The following is a 19,931-nucleotide window of genomic DNA, read 5'->3' as shown; positions in this document are numbered from 1 at the left end:
GCAGCCACCAGTCATAATACCTGTGCTAAACCACTAGGGGAATAATTTGTAGATGTGAATAGTTGCTGAATCATCTAGAGTTTATACAAACTTGTAACTACCTGAAATCTTTGCATAGTTGTCTCAAGGCACAAAAGACTGGGCTGTTTATATCTTGGTACTTCCATTACTAATTGGCCAATGTGGCCAATAATTATTAAACTTTCCTAAGCCTCCTTGGCATGAGTTTTGTGAGAAAACAGCTGATGCTTGGCTTCACGGTATGTTATAGCTATTGTCCACATTGTTGTTGATAGTCATTTCTACTACTTAGTGTGTTAAATGCTGATCTAGAGGGTTATAATAAATACCCTCAAAGCCCCTCAAACAGGCAGCCTCTGGGCTGATGAGATAGCTCAGGGGTAAACCTACGCCTTTATGCCAAACCTGATGACCCAAGTTTGACCCCTGTGAGCCACATGCGTCACATGCCATTATGTCATAGTGGAGGAAGAGAGCTGATTCCTGCAAGCTGTCCTTGATTGCCACATGCCTGTGTGTGTGTGTGTGTGTGTGTGTGTGTGTGTGTGTGTGTGTGTGTGTGTGAGTGAGAACACACGCTTTCACAACATAAGTACTCCCACTCACACACACAAACAAATAAATATTTAAAAGCAAAGTGTATGTTTCTTAGGATTTCTATTGCTATAAGATATGATCAAAAGAAGCTTGAGGAAGAAAGGGTTGATTTCATCTTCTGCTCCCACCATTAGTGGGTATATATTTCTTTATCCATGTCTTGGAGACTCTTTTATTTGTGGGTAGAATACATTCCTTGGTTGGGAATTCTTCCCAAGTCTCCTAAACCTAGGAATTCCCAAGATTTAATTTCCATGTGTGTAGATAGGTAGGTAAGTAGTTTGAGACAAAGTTTTACTGTCTAGCACAGAACTAGCCTTGAACTCACTCTGTAGCCTGGGCTTGCAGCATCCCCTCAATCCTCCTGCATGTTAAAATTTCTAGTGTGGAGCTCTGGAGGCAGAGGCAGGTGGATCTCTGAGTTGGAGGCCAACCTGGTCTACATAATGTGTTCTAGGACACACTATGTCTCTCAAAAAATAAAGAAAGAAAAGAAAATAGAATTTCTTGTATACACTACCACACCTTAGCTTCTCCTCCTCTTCTTAGCTCTTTGCCATTTTTTTCTTCCTTCCCCTCCAAAACACCTTCATCCATCAATTTCTCCTGTTTCAGCCATCACTTCCATGAAGAAACCTACTAAATCTATACCCACAGCATTTCCAGCTCCCCACTGGGCATCTCCATCTGGAAATTCTCCTTGCATTCAAAATTAGCATGTCAAAAATTAAATACCAATTCCCTCTCAGATTTATTTCCAATCTCTACTAAGTGTAGCATCTTTACCTTTAACAAGCAGGTTTGACTCTTAAACTCAGTCACTGCCTTTCCTTTGTTTTTCTCTTCTCTCTCCGTGTCTCTTTCATCTGGTCAGTGGGCCCTAGTACCCATTGCCACCTCCATGCTGCTGCCTGAGATCGCAGCGATTCTTCATCCCTATTGTCACTGCCCTAATTGAAGCCCTCATTATCTCTCCCCAGGCTGCTGGATGAGGTGCCTCCCTACTGGTCTTCCCTCTCATTTCCTCTGCACCCAACATGCCATCACCATGGTATTAGACCCAGTGAATGGTTTTAGTCTTTAGTGCTAATTGCGCTCCTATCTCACTGACAAACTGTCCAAACCCCCAGATTGCTTGCAGAAGTACAGACTACACCTGAGTTCCGAGATGCTGCGTCCTGTGGCTGTCTGCTTTACTGGACTTGTTTATGAGACTCTCATGCCTACATGGATAGTCCCACAGATTCTGAACCCACTCCCAATCCCTTCTTGTCCCTGCTTCTCCTGCTTCTCTCCCTCACCATAATAATGGACCCCAGCCTCCCTGTCTTCCCATTCTCTACTCATCTTTCAGTCTGGATAGTGAGGGACACCTCCAGTAAGAAGCTTTTCTCTGTGTGCTGTTATCCTTTACTCTGCTGCTTTTGTTTTCTGTCCTTTATATTATTGAGTATGTATTAAAATATATTATCAGCTTCCTGTAATAGCTGTTTCTTTGTATGCCCTCCATCTTAATGCATTTGTAATAAAACAAAATTTAAGAGAACGTACTTTTAAAACAATTGCATAGCAGTGATTTGAGAACTTGAGATGCAGGGTTGCATTAAGGAAGAGAAATGAGTTAATAGTTGTGGAAAGGTGTGGTAGTAGAACAGAACTAAGCGAGACAGCTTTCTAATGTGTGGCGGCTCCCTGGCCCAAAGTGTCATCTTCTCAGCCCACCTATTAGGACTTCAGTCCTCCTCACATTGGTCAGTCATTGCAGATCTACACTAGAATTTTGGAAGAAGCAAAGCTTTTCAACCAAGCTGGGCATCTAGCTTTCACCTGTAATCCCAGCAATTGAAAGGCAGAGGCAGGAGAATTGTCTCAGGTCAGAGCCCACTTGGGCTAAACAATGAATTTCAGGGCAACCCATTTTAGAATGGGTTGGGTTTCTTGTTTGGCTGGTTTGGCTTGGTTTTTACCCCCAAATATAATTTACAGAGTTTTCAGAATGAGTAATATTTAAAATTGGTTATATATTCATAGTAAGTAATATTCTAGGACTGTAAAAAGTGCAGTATCTACTTGAATGGAGTTAAAATGTTATTTTAGGTTTGACCCATCTCTAGATGTGCATAAAGCTAGTCCAGTAATTCTCACTGAGTGTTACAAAGGCCAGGCCACATCTTCAGATACCTTATACCACTTGGTTATATCCCCTGCCCGCCCCCTCATATCATCTTTCTACAACAATGATAGATATGTGTTTTGTTTCATTTTTCATTTGCTTTAATACTATAGTACCTTCCCATTGTTCTTTGGATAAAGAGCAAACCTCTTGCCACAGAATGTTGAACCTGCATAGTCTAGTCCCTAAGTGTGTGCCTCTAAGTCATTCTTGTGCTGTGAACAGTCTTCTTACCCTTCTCATATTCCTTTTATATCTTTTCTTCCTTTGAATGTCAGCTCAGTCATTACTTCTCCAAGGAAGCCTGTTTTTCCTGATGTAGATAATTCTGTTATGAATTTTTATGATATTCTCTCTTTGTTCCTGGAAGCATTTATTACTATTGTGATTTTGCATTTTATTATTGATTATTTCTTCTGCTAGATCCTAAGCTCCATTGCTTTGCTTACTATAGCCCAGTACCTAGCACAGTGCTTCATGTATAAAAGGTTCCAGCATTCACAGGTGGATGAATATGGGAGTGGTGAAACGTGTTCATCTCAACTAAACATAAACAGTTCCGCAGAGTTTTAGTGATGAGAGCTACATAATACTAAGTATTGTTTTCATTTTCAACACTGGTAATAGTAAAGAACTTCTCACTTTCATATTTGCTATACTTGTGGGGTTATCAAATAATATAGTAAAATGAAGTTATTCAGAATAAGGAAAACTTCTAGATATCAAATAGCCCAGGCTTCTGTGGAACATGGCAGAGGCTGTGTCACCTCAAAGATTTCTAACAACAAAGGTTAGGCATCACCAGAGCCTGCTGAGGCTTCTCCATGTCAGTCTTAAAGCCTGTGGAGCCTTTTCCTCTCCCTATGGAAACCTTTAAGTGATTAGTGTTCATTCTCTAGCTCCTCCCCTCAGTCTGCTCCTGCCATGTTTTCTGCCTCACCTCACACCTTCACTTCTCTCCAGAACACTTTTCCTCACATAACTTCTTCCTGACACTGCGTTTTTGACTGAATAAAATTAAGAACACCAACATCAATATTTTCCTATCTGACAGCTACACATGTTGCAATACAGGTTGAGTATCATCTATCAAAATGTTTAGGATCAGAAATGATTCCCATTTTAGGGTCTTTCAAATTTGGGAGTATTTGCATAGAGTTTAGGCTGACAGAGGATCCCTAATCCAAAGTAGAACTTTTGCTAGCCTCTGGATGAGGCTCAACTTGCCAGTATCCCATTTTAGAGAACCGAGTTCCAAGTGTCCCATAATGACCTGGGATATAGTATGTAAGATTAGCTCTGTTCATTGAGAATTCCAATGTTCTTATGCCCAGAAGCAAGACTTGTTCTTTTTGGTTGTGGATGAATATTTAAGCTTCAGAAGTTTCAATCAGTTCATCCCAGTGCTGTTTTTAAGGGTGTTAGTGGAGATAGAGACTTCTTGAACATAACTCCAGTAGCACAGATACTAAGATCGACAATTAATAAATGGGACCTCCTGAAATTGAGAAGCTTCTGTAAGGCAAAAGAGCCAGTCAGCAAGACAAAAAGTCAACCCACAGATTAGGAAAAGATATTCACTAACCCCACATCTGACAGAGGACTGGTTTTCAAAATTTACAAAGAGCTCAAGAAGCAAGTCTCCAAAACACCAAAGGATCCAATTAAAAAGTGGGATACAGAACTAAATAGAGAATTCTCAGTAGAGGAGTCTAAAATGGCTGAGAGACACTTAAGAAAGTGCTCAACATCCCTAGTCATCTGGAAAATACAAATCAAAATAACTCTGAGATACCATCTTACTCCTGTCAGAATGGCTAAAATCAAAAACACCAGTGACAATTTATGCTGGAGAGGATGTAGAGAAAGGGGAACTCTACTCCACTGCTGGTGGGAGTGGCAACTCGTACAGCCATTTTGGAAATCAGTATGGAGATTCCTCAGGAAAATGGGAATCAGTCTACCACAAGACCCAGCAATTCCACTCTTAGGTATATATCCAAAAGATACACATTCGTACAATAAGGATGTCTGTTCCACTACATTTATAGCAGCCCTATTTGTAATAGCCAGAACCTGGAAGCAACCTAGATGCCCCTCAACTGAAGAGTGGCTAGAGAAAATGTGATACATTTATACAATGGAATACTATCCAGTGGAAAAAAACAATGGAGTCCTGAAATTTGCAGGCAAATGGATGGCACTAGAAGAAACCATCCTGAGTGAGGTAACCCAGTCACAAAAAGAGAAACATGATATGTACTCACTCATATATGGATTTTAGACATGAATCAGGGGAGTGCCAGCCTACAATCTCATTGCCAGAGAATCTGGGAAACAGAACCTTCATCCAGTGACACATGGAAACAGAGGCAGACACCCATAGCTAAACACTGAACTGAACTCCTGGAATCCAGTGACAGAAAGGGAGAATAGATGAGCAAAGTGGTTAAGACTGGGCTGGTTTAACCCACAGAAACAGTTGACATGAACAAGGAGGAGCTCTTGGAACCCAGACTGATGGCAGGGTGGACAGCATGGAACTGATCCATACCCCCTGAATGTGGGTGTCAGTGAGGAGGCCTTGGTAATTTATGGGGGCCTTTGGTAGTATTTATCCCTGGCATACAAATGGACATTGGCTGCCCATCCCACAATGAGGGATACTCTCTCAGGCTGGACTCATGGGGGTGGGCCTAGACCCTGCCCTGGATGAAATGACACACTCTGGAGATCCTCCATGGAGGATCAGAGTGGATAATGGGTGGGGGCCTGGTGGGGAGGAGGGGAGGAAGAGAGATCTAGGATTGACATGTGAAAAAAGCGTGTTTCTAATTTGAATTTAAAAAAAAAGGAAGAAAGAAGAAAAGATAAAAAATAAAGACTTCGGGAAGACTTGTTGATATAGGAATTGAAAGTAGAAGAAGGAAACTGTTTAACAAAAAGGGGGGGGGATAGGTTGCCAGTACAAAGAGAATGTAGCTTACTCCCTGTCACATGCTACCATGGCATTCCACACTTTATTCACATTGACCATCCATTTATGACTACTGCTATTGCTCATTCTATGGAGCAAGATGTCAGCCTCTGGTGAATGACAAATAGCTTGTCAAGTACAGACCCCTCTGGCCCTGGAGCCCACTGCTGCAGTTTGACCTAGCAGGTTTAGTCCCCCTTTTGATGTCAAAGCAAATGTGGTTGGTGAAGGAGAGCTTGGAGTGTAGCACGGTGGTAGAGAACTTATTGAGCATTCGCAAAGCCACAAGTTCCAATCTGTGTCAGTAAGAAAAATGAAAGAGTGTGACTTAGGGGTTAGCCAGTGGGAGGACCCAGAAAGAGAAGGGAGCCATATTGTCAGGCCCACTTTGAGATTGTCACTTTAAAAACTGTTAAGTTCTCCTGCTGTCTTATTCTTTCCTCCTACAATTCTCTTTATTTTAGAAAAAACCCATTGTTCTGTCTTAGAAATTTGAGAATTGTTGTAGCCATCGTCTAGCTTGATCTGGCCACTCATGGGGGAGTGTGTTAATCCTCTTCTCTCTTTGTTACCAGGGGCCTTGTGCATGACAGCCGGCATAACCTCCAACTGCGGGGCCTGGTGGTCCTGCTCATTTCCAAAGCAGCCGGGCCCAGCACGGGCAACTCTCCATGTCAGAACTACGACATGGTCAGTGGGATATACTCATGGTAAGTGTTCCCACATTGCTCTCTAGACTGTGAGTCACTGATCAGCCCCAGTCATTCTGATTCTAAGTCAAATGAAAACAGAGTTGAGGCCTCTCCGGTGGCTCAGCAGTAACCGTTCCTGTTTGAATAGCCAGATGACCTGAGTTTGGTACCCGAGAACCTACATGGTACAAGGAGAGAACAGCTTCCCAAAGCTATTCTCTGATCTCCACATATGCACTCAGTGGTATGCACACCACAGCCTGCATCTTTTAGCACACCCTTTCCCCTTTTATGTAAGTATTTTCAGTAGAAGGGATGTGCTGGGATTGATTTCAGTTTCTGATCATTTTGAATTGATTTATGATTATGTTGTTAGGTAATAGTCATTTTGTGAGTTACATAATCTTTCTAATACTACTAGAAGAGTTGTCTGCTCTTGAAAAAACAAATCCCAAACTCTGAAACATTTTCTCAGGCTACATGCAGCAAATGCTGGAAGTTCTGACTCCAGATCCCCTTGTCCACCTGTCTTCTCTCTTTCAAATATTTCATTTCTCTTGTATGTTACTCTAGACATTGAATTGGTGTGTTGCCTTAAGATACACTGGTGAGAATGTCTGACAAGCTTACAAATGAAAATCTATTTAGATGGATATCTATCTTCTCCACACTGCTTCTGTGTTAAGCTCAAGACTTTGCCTTATGCATCTTATAGAAAATTCTTGACCAAATTTAGCTTAGGTTATGAGAGGAAAAAAAGTATATACAAAGGTTTAGAGTGATTATAAGCAACCCATTGGAATGGAAAGCAAATGGGTCACACATCTCCATCCTATCAGGAACCCCACTGATTTCCAGCTTCCTGACTTTGATCCTGCCCTTGTTGTCAACTGTCTGCTTGTACATCTAGGTAACTCTGCACATGTGGATAAGATGAACACCAGCCATATTTTTATTATTTCTCATAGCCTTTTTAAAGTGCCATTCCATATGGAAGAGTTGTTCATAACTGAATGGTTTTCATGTTACAGAAGTTAGCATAAACAATCTCCTGGATAGGTGGTGACAACATTAAATTGAAGTCCTGTTTTTCTTCTAGATGGTAAGGGTTCTGTAATTCAGGGGCTGTTGTCCATATGTATGTGGTTACCCGATGATGTTTGCTCAGGGTTCTACTTTCCCTTTCCCTCTGCAACAACTATATTGTTCATCTTTGCCATATAGACTCTAAGCAGTCTGAGTAGATTTTGGTAAGATAATAGGTGCACATCAGGCACCAACACCTTTCCAGGTAAGGCTGTGCATAGGAATACGTGCCTCTAGTTCCAACATGTGGAATACTGAGGCAGGAGGATCCCATTGGAGACCTGCCTGAGCTACAGAATGAGCCCTGTCTCAAAGACCGGAAATCTTTTCAAATAATCTAGACGTTTTATACTTGAACTGGTAGAATCTCTATTATGTTTAGGAGTGATCCTGATACATACTTCTAGGCCACTTTCTCTAATCAAACTTGATCTAGTAATTCATCAGTTGTCTGGGTGTTTTACTCACTTGCTAATGTAGAAAAGTAATTTGGCATAGGCATTTGAGACACCACCAATTTGTTTCTGTACTACTGAAGTCAATTTGTTTGTCTCCTGCTTCCATAATTATTCAAGTGTAACTTTTGCTAGAGGCTTGTATCTGTAATGCCACAGTGAATTATTTAACATTTGAGGAAAGTACTGATTTGGGAGCTTTTTAATTTACCCCCAACTACTGGGGTTTATATTGCTGGTGTTTCTTTCTCTTTAGTTTGACTTTGATGTCAGCTAATGGGGCCTGAGTAAATTACCTAAGGGACCCAAAGTGAGTTAGGTGATCTTCTTTGTTTGGCCTCAGGATATAACTGGTGCTGTGAAGGTGTCTGCAAACTTATCACATAATAGCCAAGAGAGACAGAATTTAGGCTACAATGTAATAAGCATAGCTGGGGGGAAAGGCATGAGACCCACATTTGTAAAAATGTGCTATAAACATCCACCCAAGCCCTTTGCCAACAAGATATCAGGTTTAGAGTGTATGTCATCAATCATAACTTTTAAAAAATCGATTCTAAGGCAAATAAAAACATCTAACTGCAACTGGAGCTAGAGCTCAGTGGTTGAGCACCTGCCAAGCATGGTCTGGTTCTTAGGTTCGGGCTCCATTTGCAAATATCTCCAACCATAATAAGAAAACTTGCAACTTTCCATTCTAATAATGATAGAATATTTTTGTTTTGTATACAAAACCTATTTTGTACTAAGTATAATACTTATATGTAAATTGAGTTTTTTCTAATGTAGCAGGATTATTTAAAGAAATTCAGGTGGTTGTTGTTGCTGTTAGTATTACAATATTAGTAGTGTGGTCTTGCTCTGGAGTCCAGGGTGGCCTGAAACTGGCTATATAGCCTAGGATGTTACTGAATTCACCATCCTCCTGCTGCAACCTCTTAAGTGCTTAGAAGTACTAGTGTGTACCAACACAGTAGGCCCAGGTGAATTTTCCAAATGGTTCAGCTTCCTTTGTTGTTTTGTAAGAACCAACTCAGAATATTCTCTTATAACTAGCAGTTAAAAACAAATTGCACATGTTGGTGCACAAACTGGAAAATGAAAAGCTAAAGCTGAGGCACGAGGACAAATTTGAGACCAACCTGTACACAGTGAGTTCAGAGTTACGTAGGACTCCTCATGTCTAAAACCAACACAGTTGCTACAAACAGAATACAAAGTTAACAAGTGCGTGCTCTTTCCTTCCCTAGTACCCAGTTAGGCTATGTTTCCCAGCTTCCCTTGCAGTTTTCTGGGTTAGACTTCTGTCTGAAATCTAGCTAATAGGTTTTAAGCAAAAGTGGTGTTATATCAACAATGTAACCCCAATAGTTTGGAGATAAATTAAAAGTTTCCAAGTTAGTACTTCCCTAAAATGTTAAATAATTCACATTATCAATGGAAACCTCTGGAAGTGTTACTCATTACTTACTAGACAATGATGTATGTGAAGCAGATGCTCTTGGAGGCCCATTCAAGGAGATGTTGTGGTCTCTGAACCACTCTTTGGAAGTGAACCAACCTGTGCATCCATGTCAGCACAATGAAGGAAAGTCCACTTTAACTTATTTAAATGGATACTTATTTTGCTAGTAGCAACAGGTGCTAATGTAATGCACTGTTCTGTTTGGGTTAATGCTATCACTATCCTGTTGAGCTCTTACCCTTGGAAGCTTCTTAATCCTGATACCTCCCACCCTTTTATGTTCTCTGCCCTGTAAGCCACCCATTCACATTTCTGCAGCTCTCCCTTTCTTGCCATCCATTTCTACTCCCCTGCTTCAGGCCTTTGTTACTTCATGTCTAGATTTTAACCACTGTGGTCTTCCTGGTCTCTGTCTCTGAGTGCTCTCCCTTCCAGTTTTACCTTTCAGTGAGTTTCATGGTAATCAGGGCTATATAGTGAGACCTTGTGTCAAACAAAACAAAAACTAGAGCAAGTGTAATACCATGTTATGGTGCTGTAATCAAGTATGGACAGAGTTCTGTGAGAGAATTAAGCGTGTTGATAAAAACAGGGAAAATCTCTTGTGAAAGGAGCCATTTAGGCTTTGAGTAGAGGACTTAGAAGTGAGTCCTGAAGATAGCCAGAAGGCCATCTGCTCTAGGAAAGCAGACGAGTAAAAGGCATTGTGAAGGGTTTTCCCTAGTCAGAGGAACTGAGATTCTGACTTACCAAAGACAAGGGGAATAGAAGTACCTGGGGGAGCCCACAATTGTGTGGACTTCTAATAATTGATACATGAATGAATATGTGAATTTATAGAACTGAGACTATTCATTATGTGTGTTGTGACTTGAATTGTCATCTCAAGATTCATATGTTAAGTCCTGTCCCCTAGTACTTCGTAGTATGGCCTTATTTGGAGCAGATACCTTTTCCCCCAGGGGTAATCAAATTAAAATGAAGCCATTGAAATAAACCTTAACCTCCTAATATAACTAGAGTCCTTTAAAGGGAAAGCTGGACATGGACACACACACACAGAGAATGCCTATATGAACCTGTGACCTTGATAGGCATATGCAAGCCAGGGAGAACAGCGTGAACAGACTCTTCCCTCAGCCTGAGCAAACTCATACAGTAAAACGAGGAGATTCAGTGGAAAGCAAAGCTGAAGAGAGACTGTGAAGAGCCCAAAGACTTAGGGGTCTGTCCCGGAAGACAATGAGAGATGCCCAGAAGGCAGCAGAGTAGATCTGGGATCTGGCAAAAGACAACAGCTGCCTTCACATATACTTGAGAGAATTTGTTGTTGCTTTTACCATTTATTTAGAGGGAGCAGAGTATGTCATGCACATGTGTGAGATCGGGGACAACTGCCTAGACTGTCCTCTTTCCATCATGTAGGGCCCCAGGCATGGAACTCAGATCATCAATCTTGTCAACAAGGACCCTTATCCACTGAGCCATCTCACCGGCCTGAGAGAGCCTTGGAAAGAGTTCAGTGAGGGCCAGTGAGGTGGTGCAGTGGGAAAGGCCCTTGCCATGCAATCCGCATAAATGAGTAAGGAGACAGCCAACTCCAGGAAGTGCTTCTCTGGCCTCCACATTGCCATGGCTTGTGTGCACACATACACACATGAGTAATAATAATAATAACAAAAGTAAATTTTAAAACTTTTTAAAGAAATAAATGAAAGTTGGGCTTGGTGCCTCATTCCTCTCATACAGCACTGAGAAGCAGAGGCAGCAGGATAAGCTCCAGACCAACTGAGATAGATAGTGAAGCCTTATATAAATAAATACTAATAAGTAAGTAAATTAGGGCTGGCAATAGGGCCCAGTGGTAAAGAACTTGTCTAGCATTCACAAAACCCTGGGTTCAGTCCCTGATAATACCACAAAAGAGAAAGAGGAGAAGGGAAAGGAAGGAGAAAAGAGCGAATAGAATGCAGGGGCCCCAATAAAATGTGTCCCGCGCTACCGTCTCGCCAGCAAGAACGACGCAGAACACTCGGATCCTTCTGCAGTAAAGCTTTAATGCATCTTGAGAGATAGATGATCAGCTTCTTAGAGGGAGACCCCAAGCTAAGAAACCCAGCCCCTTATATAAGCCTAGGAGCTCCGAGTGAGACGTGTAGAGCCGGGATTGGTGGTTTGCACATCACCCCAGATGACGCCACGGGAGAGGCACAGCTTAAACGGTTAACTCCAACTGACAGCAGATGTCAGCGCCATCTTCTAACGGTTAACTCCAACTGACAGCAGATGTCAGCGTCATCTTCTAACGGCAATAGCGATAGCGAGGGCGGCTCCTCACAAAAATGCATATTGTAGGACATAACTAGATCACCTTGCTTAGATGACCCTGGAGTGGGGCTGGTAGAGCACTTGCCTAGGATGTGCCAGGCCCAATTCTATCCCCAGCCACATACACACACACAAGCAAATGAATGATTCTATGACATGAGGTCTAAGAGAAAGAATCCGCCAGAGTTGCAGATAGTCTGACACTATTTGAGAGGGAAAATAGACCTGGAAAGGATAGTCAAGATTTTACCCCAAGTATGGGCTGAGTATTGCCTTGGCCGTACTCAGACCCCTTGTTTCCTGTAACACCATGCTTTTCCTTCCTGCCAGCATTTTCCAAACTGTGTTCCAGAGTTTATGGCTGTAACTAGGTGTATAGGTGAACAAAAGGTCAGTCAAATAGGCATGTGCTAGCATACTAGTTCAAAGGCAGCCAAAAAGATTTTTCTGTTTCAGAATACTCGGGAGTCACTGTGGACATAAGGTATGCTCTGTGAATTTCTAAAAAGATACCTTTACTAATAATTATTTGACTACAGAGCCATTTAAGCTATCAACAGTGTATCTTACAGAATGCCACAGAAGTTTGGGAAATGTTATTCTATTTCAGAGTGCCTAAGCTGGAATCCTATTGGGAATTCTGTGAGGCAGAAATACACTTTCCCTAATGAGAAATCAGGTTTAGAAAAGCAACTTTCTGAATTCCCACTCCTGCTCTCCTCTATTCTTCCCCCAACTCAACTTTCCTGCTCCCCCATGTCCTCCTCTCCCTTCCTCTTGTCTCCCTCTCTTTTTCCTGGCTCCCTTTCCCCTCCCCCACCCTGTGCTCCCAATCTGCTCAGGAGATCTTGCCTCATTCCACCTTCTCTGGGGTATCATGTCTGTCTCTCTTAGGGTCCTTCCTGTTTCCCTGCCTCTATGGCAGTGGGATTGTAGACTGGCACTCCCCTGATTCATGTCTAAAACATGTTTGTCTTTTTGTGACTGGGTTACCTCACTCAGGATGGTTTCTTCTAGTGCCATCCATTTGCCTGCAAATTTCAAGATTCCATTGTTTTTTTTTTTCCTGCTGAATAGTATTCCATTGTGTAAATGTACCACATTTTCTCTATCCACTTTTCAGTTGAGGGGCATCTAGGTTGCTTCCAGGTTCTGGCTATTACAAATAGGGCTGCTATAAACATAGTGGAACAGATGTCCTTGTTGTATGAATGTGCATCTTTTGGGTATATGCCTAACAATATGGAATTGCTGGGTCTTGTGGTAGACTGATTCCCATTTTCTTGAGGAATCTCCATACTGATTTCCATAGTGGCTGGAAATTGGCACTCCCACCAGCAGTGGAGGAGTGTTCCCCTTTCTCCTCATCCTCTCCAGCATAAAATGTCATTGGTGTTTTTTTTATTTTAGCCATTCTGACAGGAGTAAGATGGTATCTCAGAGTTGTTTTGATTTGCATTTCTCTGATTGCTAGGCATGTTGAGCACTTTCTTAAGTGTCTCTCAGCCATTTTAGTCTCCTCTATTGAGAATTCTCTATCTAGTTCTGTATCCCACTTTTTAATTGGATCCTTTGGTGTTTTGGAGACTTGCTTCTTGAGTTCTTTGTAGATTTTAGGGATCAGCCCTCTATCAAGTTACTTCTGCTATTTTTCAGAGCAATTGCAAGAAAACATGTACAGTTTGATTACATATTCCTATTGATGGTATTCAACTTACAACAATAAAATGCACATACAAATCTAGCAGTATTACTAATTCATTACAAGCAGTACTTATTTTCTTCATTAACTTTTTATTGTTATTTTCAGCTTACACAGCATGCACAAATACAGCAATTACACGTTGAGTGAAAAGGGAAGGCGCTTTATGTTCAACATTCTGTACATCAGACGCCATTGCTTTGCTGAAGTGTCTGGAAAAACACAATACAAGATCAGCCTCTTCCAACACAAGTATAATTAACCACCAAAAGCAGGCGGGCTAAGCTACTAATGTACTCATCCTGAGAGTTAGTTGATCATATGTAAATAACACAATATACATTAGCCTGCCTGACTACATTACAGCAAGATTGAGCTGCATAAATATGTTGGGTTTTTTGATGCTGAGAGTCTTTTGTAGTCTTTTTCTTAAGGGAATGCTGTCTGCTGACTATAAGAGTCCAAAGCCAAAGGCAATACCCAATGTTCAGTTCTACATCCTAAACATCATTGACTTCTGATGTGTTCTAGTGGTCCTTTACCTACGATCATGTATAAATGTATAGAACAGGATGAAGGAGAAAGCTCACAGTGGTAATAACTATGACTGGGCGTATACATAAAATGTTCTGTGTAGAAAACCTAAAATTGCTCAAAATGTATAACATAGCACATGCTTATAATCAGTTCCCTTGGAAGCTGAGGGAAGAGGCAAGTTTAACCTATGCAGCATGCCCAGATTCCATCTCAAAAACATCTTTTTAATGGAAGCATCTATTTACTAGCTTTATGACTTAATGCTCTCTCTGATCCTTTAAGCCCAAATCGAGGGCACTACCAGTAATAAGTAGTGTGTTGCAAAAGAAATATCTCGGGTTTTGTCTCAGATCTGTAGCTGGCTAGTTATTTGACCTTAAGCAAGTCAAATAGAACTCATTCATTTATAAAGTGGGACAACAGTGAATTTCAAACCAGCAGCTTCACTAGCAATAACACATGTCCAACTAGGTTCAGCTAACCTGTAGTCTATTTCTTCTGCCCTGTCCACCTCTCCTCTGCTGAACAGATGCAAAAATGAAACAGTCTTTGTTCTCAAACAAGGAAAGAAAGCAAGTCATCATCTGGTAGTCTTCCTGACACTATTGGTGCACTTTCACCCCTGAGAGCAGTCTCCAGCATAACTATTGGGGCTATCTCAGTATTCATCACTGGGGCAACCATTGACCCATGTCAATTGGCTGTGCCTTTGTTTAACTAGAGATAAACAGACCTTGCCACCCCTTGTAGGTGAGAACTAGCTTCTACAGCAGGATTAGAACCCAGGGAACCCTTTCTCATATACAATTAACTTTCCCTTACCCTCCTCAAGACTGTAACTGGGTGGCCCAAATAATAGAGGCAAAAGGCATATTCTTAGGTTGGTTCTCTCCAGTCATGGCATCCATACTCCGACATTGCTGGCATCCTAAGTCTCACATTTTTATTTATTTATTCCCCCCCCATTCATACCTTCCTCAAGTGTTTTTTTTCCTTTTTTGACTTCATTTTACATTCCAACCAGTTCTCCCTCCTAATCCTCCTACACCATTCCCCCTCACATCCTCCCACCCTTCCTCATCTCCCCCAACCTCCAGTTCACTCCTCCTAACCGGTAAGGGCTTCCATGAAGAGTCATCATAGTCTGGTAAATAGCTTGGGGCAGGGCCCGGCCCCTGTCCCTTACATTAAAACTGAGCATGGCATCCTACCATAGGGAATGAGCTCCAACAAACTAGCTCATGTACCAGAATTATCAAGTAGAATACCCTTAATTCTTCCACCTGTACCTCACTCCTTCCAGGGTTAAAATACATTTCATGACAGCATAACTGTCATTTCCTAGTAGCTCTAATGTGACACAAAGGTGAAAGTATCATCTACATTTTCTTTGTCCACCAAGAAAGGTTTAAATGCAAGAACTTAAACTGATCTACATGATGGCCTAGGCTTGGCCAGATAGGAAATGTTGGCTGAGGGTCAAATGAAGGAGGCAGTCATGGCCCAGGACTGGAAGTCAGGATGAGTCAGACAATAGGGCCTGTTGGTTGTCTTTTCTTCCGACCTGCCAGTTCGCAAATGGACACTTAAAATTAGTTATAAAAACTTGACTAATAGCTCAGGCTTATTACTAACTAGCTCTTACTTAAATTAACCCAAATTTCTTATCTAAATTCTACCACATGGCTCATGGCTCATTACCTCATTTTGTCTATGTCCTACTTCTTCTCCATTTGGCTCGTGACTCCCCTGACTCTGCCCTCCTTCTTTCCAGTGTCCTTAGTTTGGTTGTCCTGCCTATACTTCCTGCCTGACTACTGTCCAGTCAGCTTTTTATTAAGCCAATTTGAGTGACAAATCTTTACAATGTACAAAAGGATTATTCCTTTTGTCTAGTTAAAAAGGAATGCTTTAACATAGTAAAAATAGATACAAAAAACAGTTAAGAAAGAATTACAATTACAATATCTAGTCCATTTGTATTTGGCAAAACTAGAAAACATGCTCTATTATCTATCTTATCTTTGTTAGCCCAAAGTTTTGTGCCTAATTTATGTTCTATCAGAACTAAGGAAAACTATAGCTAGTCTTCAACTCCATCGAAGACCCCAGAAGGATATAATATTACTGAGTAAACAGAATGTACAGTGTAAGCCACTTTCAAAACTATAGAAACGACAGAAACAGTTGACTGTCTAGACAGTCACCCATAGTTCCTCTGTAACGTTGGGGCATTTATCGTTGGTCTACAAGCCTAGAATATCTGACAGACTTTTTTGTGAAGCTGGCAATTTTGAAGGACAGCCCTACCTTGTCTTGACAAAGTTTAGCAGTGTCTTTCTTTATTTCCTTTGTCCAGTTTAGACAATATACCGTCAGCAATTGAGGCAAGGGTAGTTTCTTTGCCCAAATGGCTAACTTTTGCCATAAAGATAGTAAACTCCATAGGGAGTTTCTTCAATGCCCATCATCTTCCTTTGAAGTAAATTGGTGTTGTCAGGAGCAGACATGTCTTGCTGTCATGAAAAGCCTTGTGTGATTAAAACATTTTAAATGCCATATTTTGTATGTCTATGAAGGGCTTGAAAACCCATCTTTCTATCTAAGTATATCTGTTTAACCTTAAAAACATATCTAATATGATTATAAGTTTGATTATTATAGATGACTGTTAACCTGTATTTTTAATTATACATTAAAGTTTTAAATGAGCTGCATAAGCACAATACCCCCAAATAGCAGTAGAAACATACTACGATATAATAAAATTAACTTTAAATTTGTATCAATAAACCAAATCTATACCAGTATAAAATATTTTGAGATTAATGGTTGTATTTTAGATTAGATTCAATAATCTACTCTTTTATCTCATCATTTCTATATCATATCCTCTTTTCCCGTTAGAAAAGGATCTTTGAATGCTGACCATTACCAATAACAACTTGTAACCAAGCCCCCTAAATGATGATGAATATCCATAACCCACTGACCAAAAAACACCCACCCCACCTCTTGGGAATGTGGCATTGTGTTCTTAAAGTAACTTCCTCTTGTCTGGGGGTGACAGCATCTTTAGGCGTCCCTGAGAAAATGGGGATAGTTGTCAAGTCCAGAGAGAGCTAGGTATATCATTTGTTGTCTCTGTGTAATGGAAAAATTCAGGGCTTGTCTGAAGTCCTCACTAGAGTAGTGCTTGAGACTAGACCATCTCAAATAGCCACTTTGAACAGTCGTTTGCTTAACTATTTTATCCCCGTGCTCGATTAATTGATTCAACCAACATCTGTTGAACACTGCTGTGAAATAACCATAGAAATATAGTAAGCATTACTATAGCTCATATTTACAAAGATATCTGTAAATCTATTAGTATTACATGTTCTTCATATATATTAACTGTTACTTCTCGCATCCCTGCCTGGAAACAAATCACTGTTCTTGGAAAACAGACTTAGAGAAATGTAGTAACTTGCTCAAGATTATAGTAAAGCAATCGACCATTAGAACCCGTGGTCTTTTCAATACCATAGGCAAACTTTGGATTAGGATTCCATATATATTATTACTCATTTGACATCCATTCTTAGCACTGAGCACACAGTTTTATGTTCTGAGTTTGGCAATGTTAAGTTGTATACTGTAGAAACCAAGTTACCACCTTTTCCTATGACCTCCAAAGACCCAGCCTTATTGTGAACATTCAAGCATTCTGTAGATTATCATTGATTTATTGAGACAAGCTTTCCTCATACAGTTGAATTTGGATGATGGTGGAAGTGGGGAGTGTTATAGGATTTAAAGATTTAAAAAAAAAACACTCAAGTTTGCCTGCCATATTTCCCTGATTTGTTTTTCATCTCTTGGGGAATATTGATACCTGAATGTTTTCTTTAACATAGAAACCAGTTGTGGTTTTTTTTTCCAACTAGACTTCTGTCCTAGTTATATGTTATATCTAATGGACTACTTTTATAGATGAACGTCAAAATGTATATCTTTTGACATTAGTCCTTAAATGCTCATTGCTAAACAATTTGGTATTACAAAAATTTGACATTCTACTTACATTATTTCGAGACACCATTTCAAAGCATTGCTTGGATGATCTGTACCTGCAAGATTCACTGCTATCCAGGGATAATTGTGTCCTGCAGTGCTTGGAGCATCTATTCCTTGGCTGTAATTATTTATATATTCATTGCAAATAACGATGCAATGGGTTTTAGAGGCTGTGCATAAGAGAACCAACAAACTGAGAAACAAAACAAGTTTCCACCCCTTCTTTCCAAAGCTGTAGTTAATCACTTGAACACTAGCCAATATAGTAGAAAACTGGCAGACTTTTCTTTGCAGCAGGCTATGTAAAAGTGTTTATAATTTACAGCTTATTATGCCATGCAAATGACTGTGTTCCAGTGAAGGAGAGTGAGAAAATATGGCTATGAAATTACTTAACTCCCCTTTGTTAGTTGTTTTCTGGCAACAGGAGAAGGATACTTGCATTTAAAATGCATTTCTGTATTTAATTTTGTCATTCAATTAAAAACTTCTGGGGGAGGTGGATTTACTTTTTAACTCTTTTTATAGATAGTCCCAAGCAGTTTTAATTTAACAAAAACAATAAGCTGAAAAGCCAGTTACCGGGGAATTGAAATGACCTAGTACTAAATTATCAGGGCTTAATTCATTTATGGCTTCAGTTTTGGTTTCTGTTTTGTTTTGTTTTTCATTTACATGTGTGTATACATTTGAAGTGGGAGGTATGTATACCTGTGGAGTACAGAGAACAACCAACTTGCAGAGTTCGGTTCCCTCCTTCCCCATTTGGGGTTCAGAAGCTGAACTCAGTGTCGTGTTGGTCGCACCATCCTTCCCCACCAAATCATCACTCTGGCATTTATGACTACAAGTTTTTTGTTTTTGTTTTTTGTTTTCCTTTGGTATGTCTGCAGTAACTAGTAAGTAACTTCTTGCTGTTTTCAACAATACCTGACGGGAACTCTTTTTTTTTTTTTTTTTTTTTTTTGTCTGCAGCCCTTTGGCTGAAAATTATCTTTCTTAGGAACAGTTCATAGGGCTGGGGAGATGCCTTGGGACTCTGCAGTCTGTTTCATGCATGTACTGTTAGCTCTTTGCTTTGCATCCTGACTTTATGGATTCACATGGCTGCTAAAGCCAGGAAGCGCCTTGCCCTGTGGGCACTGTTCCCTCTGTCCCTGCTGTCCACAGCCTGGCAGAGAAGGAGATGAGACAGGCTTTCTGGTGCCAGCCTATGGATGGCCTTTGAGGCAGAAAGTTCTTGAAGAAGCAAGTAAAAACAGAGGAACTGATCCCTAAGAACTTCTGTGTATCCCTTTCCTTCCAGATTGTCAAGCTGAAACTGTATCTATTTAATTTACACTTCCGTGAAGGTGAAAGACGAAATTTAAATTAAATATTTAAGACATGTTCTTTTTTTCCTGTTTTCTGATTTGCTTAGAAGTATCTCTGTGGTTTTGGTCAGTTAATAAGCGCATGGGTTTGTTTGTTTGTTTTGTTTCGCATAGCACAGATTCCTAGATACTGATCATATTTAAACAGGAATTTTTGTGCACCTGTAACCCATATATCTCTTGAGAAGTAATAAATAACTATTTCAGAGAAAATAGATTGTTTATGTCAGTATCAAGGCACTGCCATTTTTTGTTTTGTTTTTGTTCTTTTCAAAGAACTTTTGGCATAAAAAGTTTTATAATCACTTGGAAAATTTTGTTTTCTGTTTCAAACCCTTTTAAGTTAAACACTACAACTTAATGTCGTCTCAGATTGAATTCAGTTTAAAACTGACTATAACGATTGGTTATGATTTCTTCTGCTCTTGGGTGAACCACCCCCATTTTGATGATAGAAGGTGGA

At 40.4% G+C, this 19,931-nt stretch overlaps 1 protein-coding gene across 4 annotated transcripts in view; it reads left to right on the top strand.

The window, feature by feature from the left end:
* Pdss2 (decaprenyl diphosphate synthase subunit 2) overlaps positions 1 to 19,931 on the top strand; it is a 218,033-nt gene that overhangs the window by 60,771 nt on the left and 137,331 nt on the right. For 3 of the 4 annotated variants that reach the window (XM_040758277.1, XM_040758278.1, XM_040758280.1), the window contains exon 2: positions 6,344 to 6,478. The exons of the other annotated variant lie outside the window; for it this stretch is intronic. In XM_040758277.1, the coding sequence (XP_040614211.1) occupies positions 6,344 to 6,478 (135 nt within the window). The remainder of the gene's footprint in view (positions 1 to 6,343; positions 6,479 to 19,931) is intronic. 4 annotated transcript variants of the gene reach the window in all.

This window comes from Mesocricetus auratus, unplaced genomic scaffold (assembly GCF_017639785.1).
Source record: "Mesocricetus auratus isolate SY011 unplaced genomic scaffold, BCM_Maur_2.0 Super-Scaffold_100018, whole genome shotgun sequence".
In the NCBI taxonomy this organism is placed as follows: Eukaryota; Metazoa; Chordata; class Mammalia; order Rodentia; family Cricetidae; genus Mesocricetus; species Mesocricetus auratus.
Note: the sequence above shows the minus strand (reverse complement) of the source record. Positions and strands in the feature narration are given on the sequence as shown.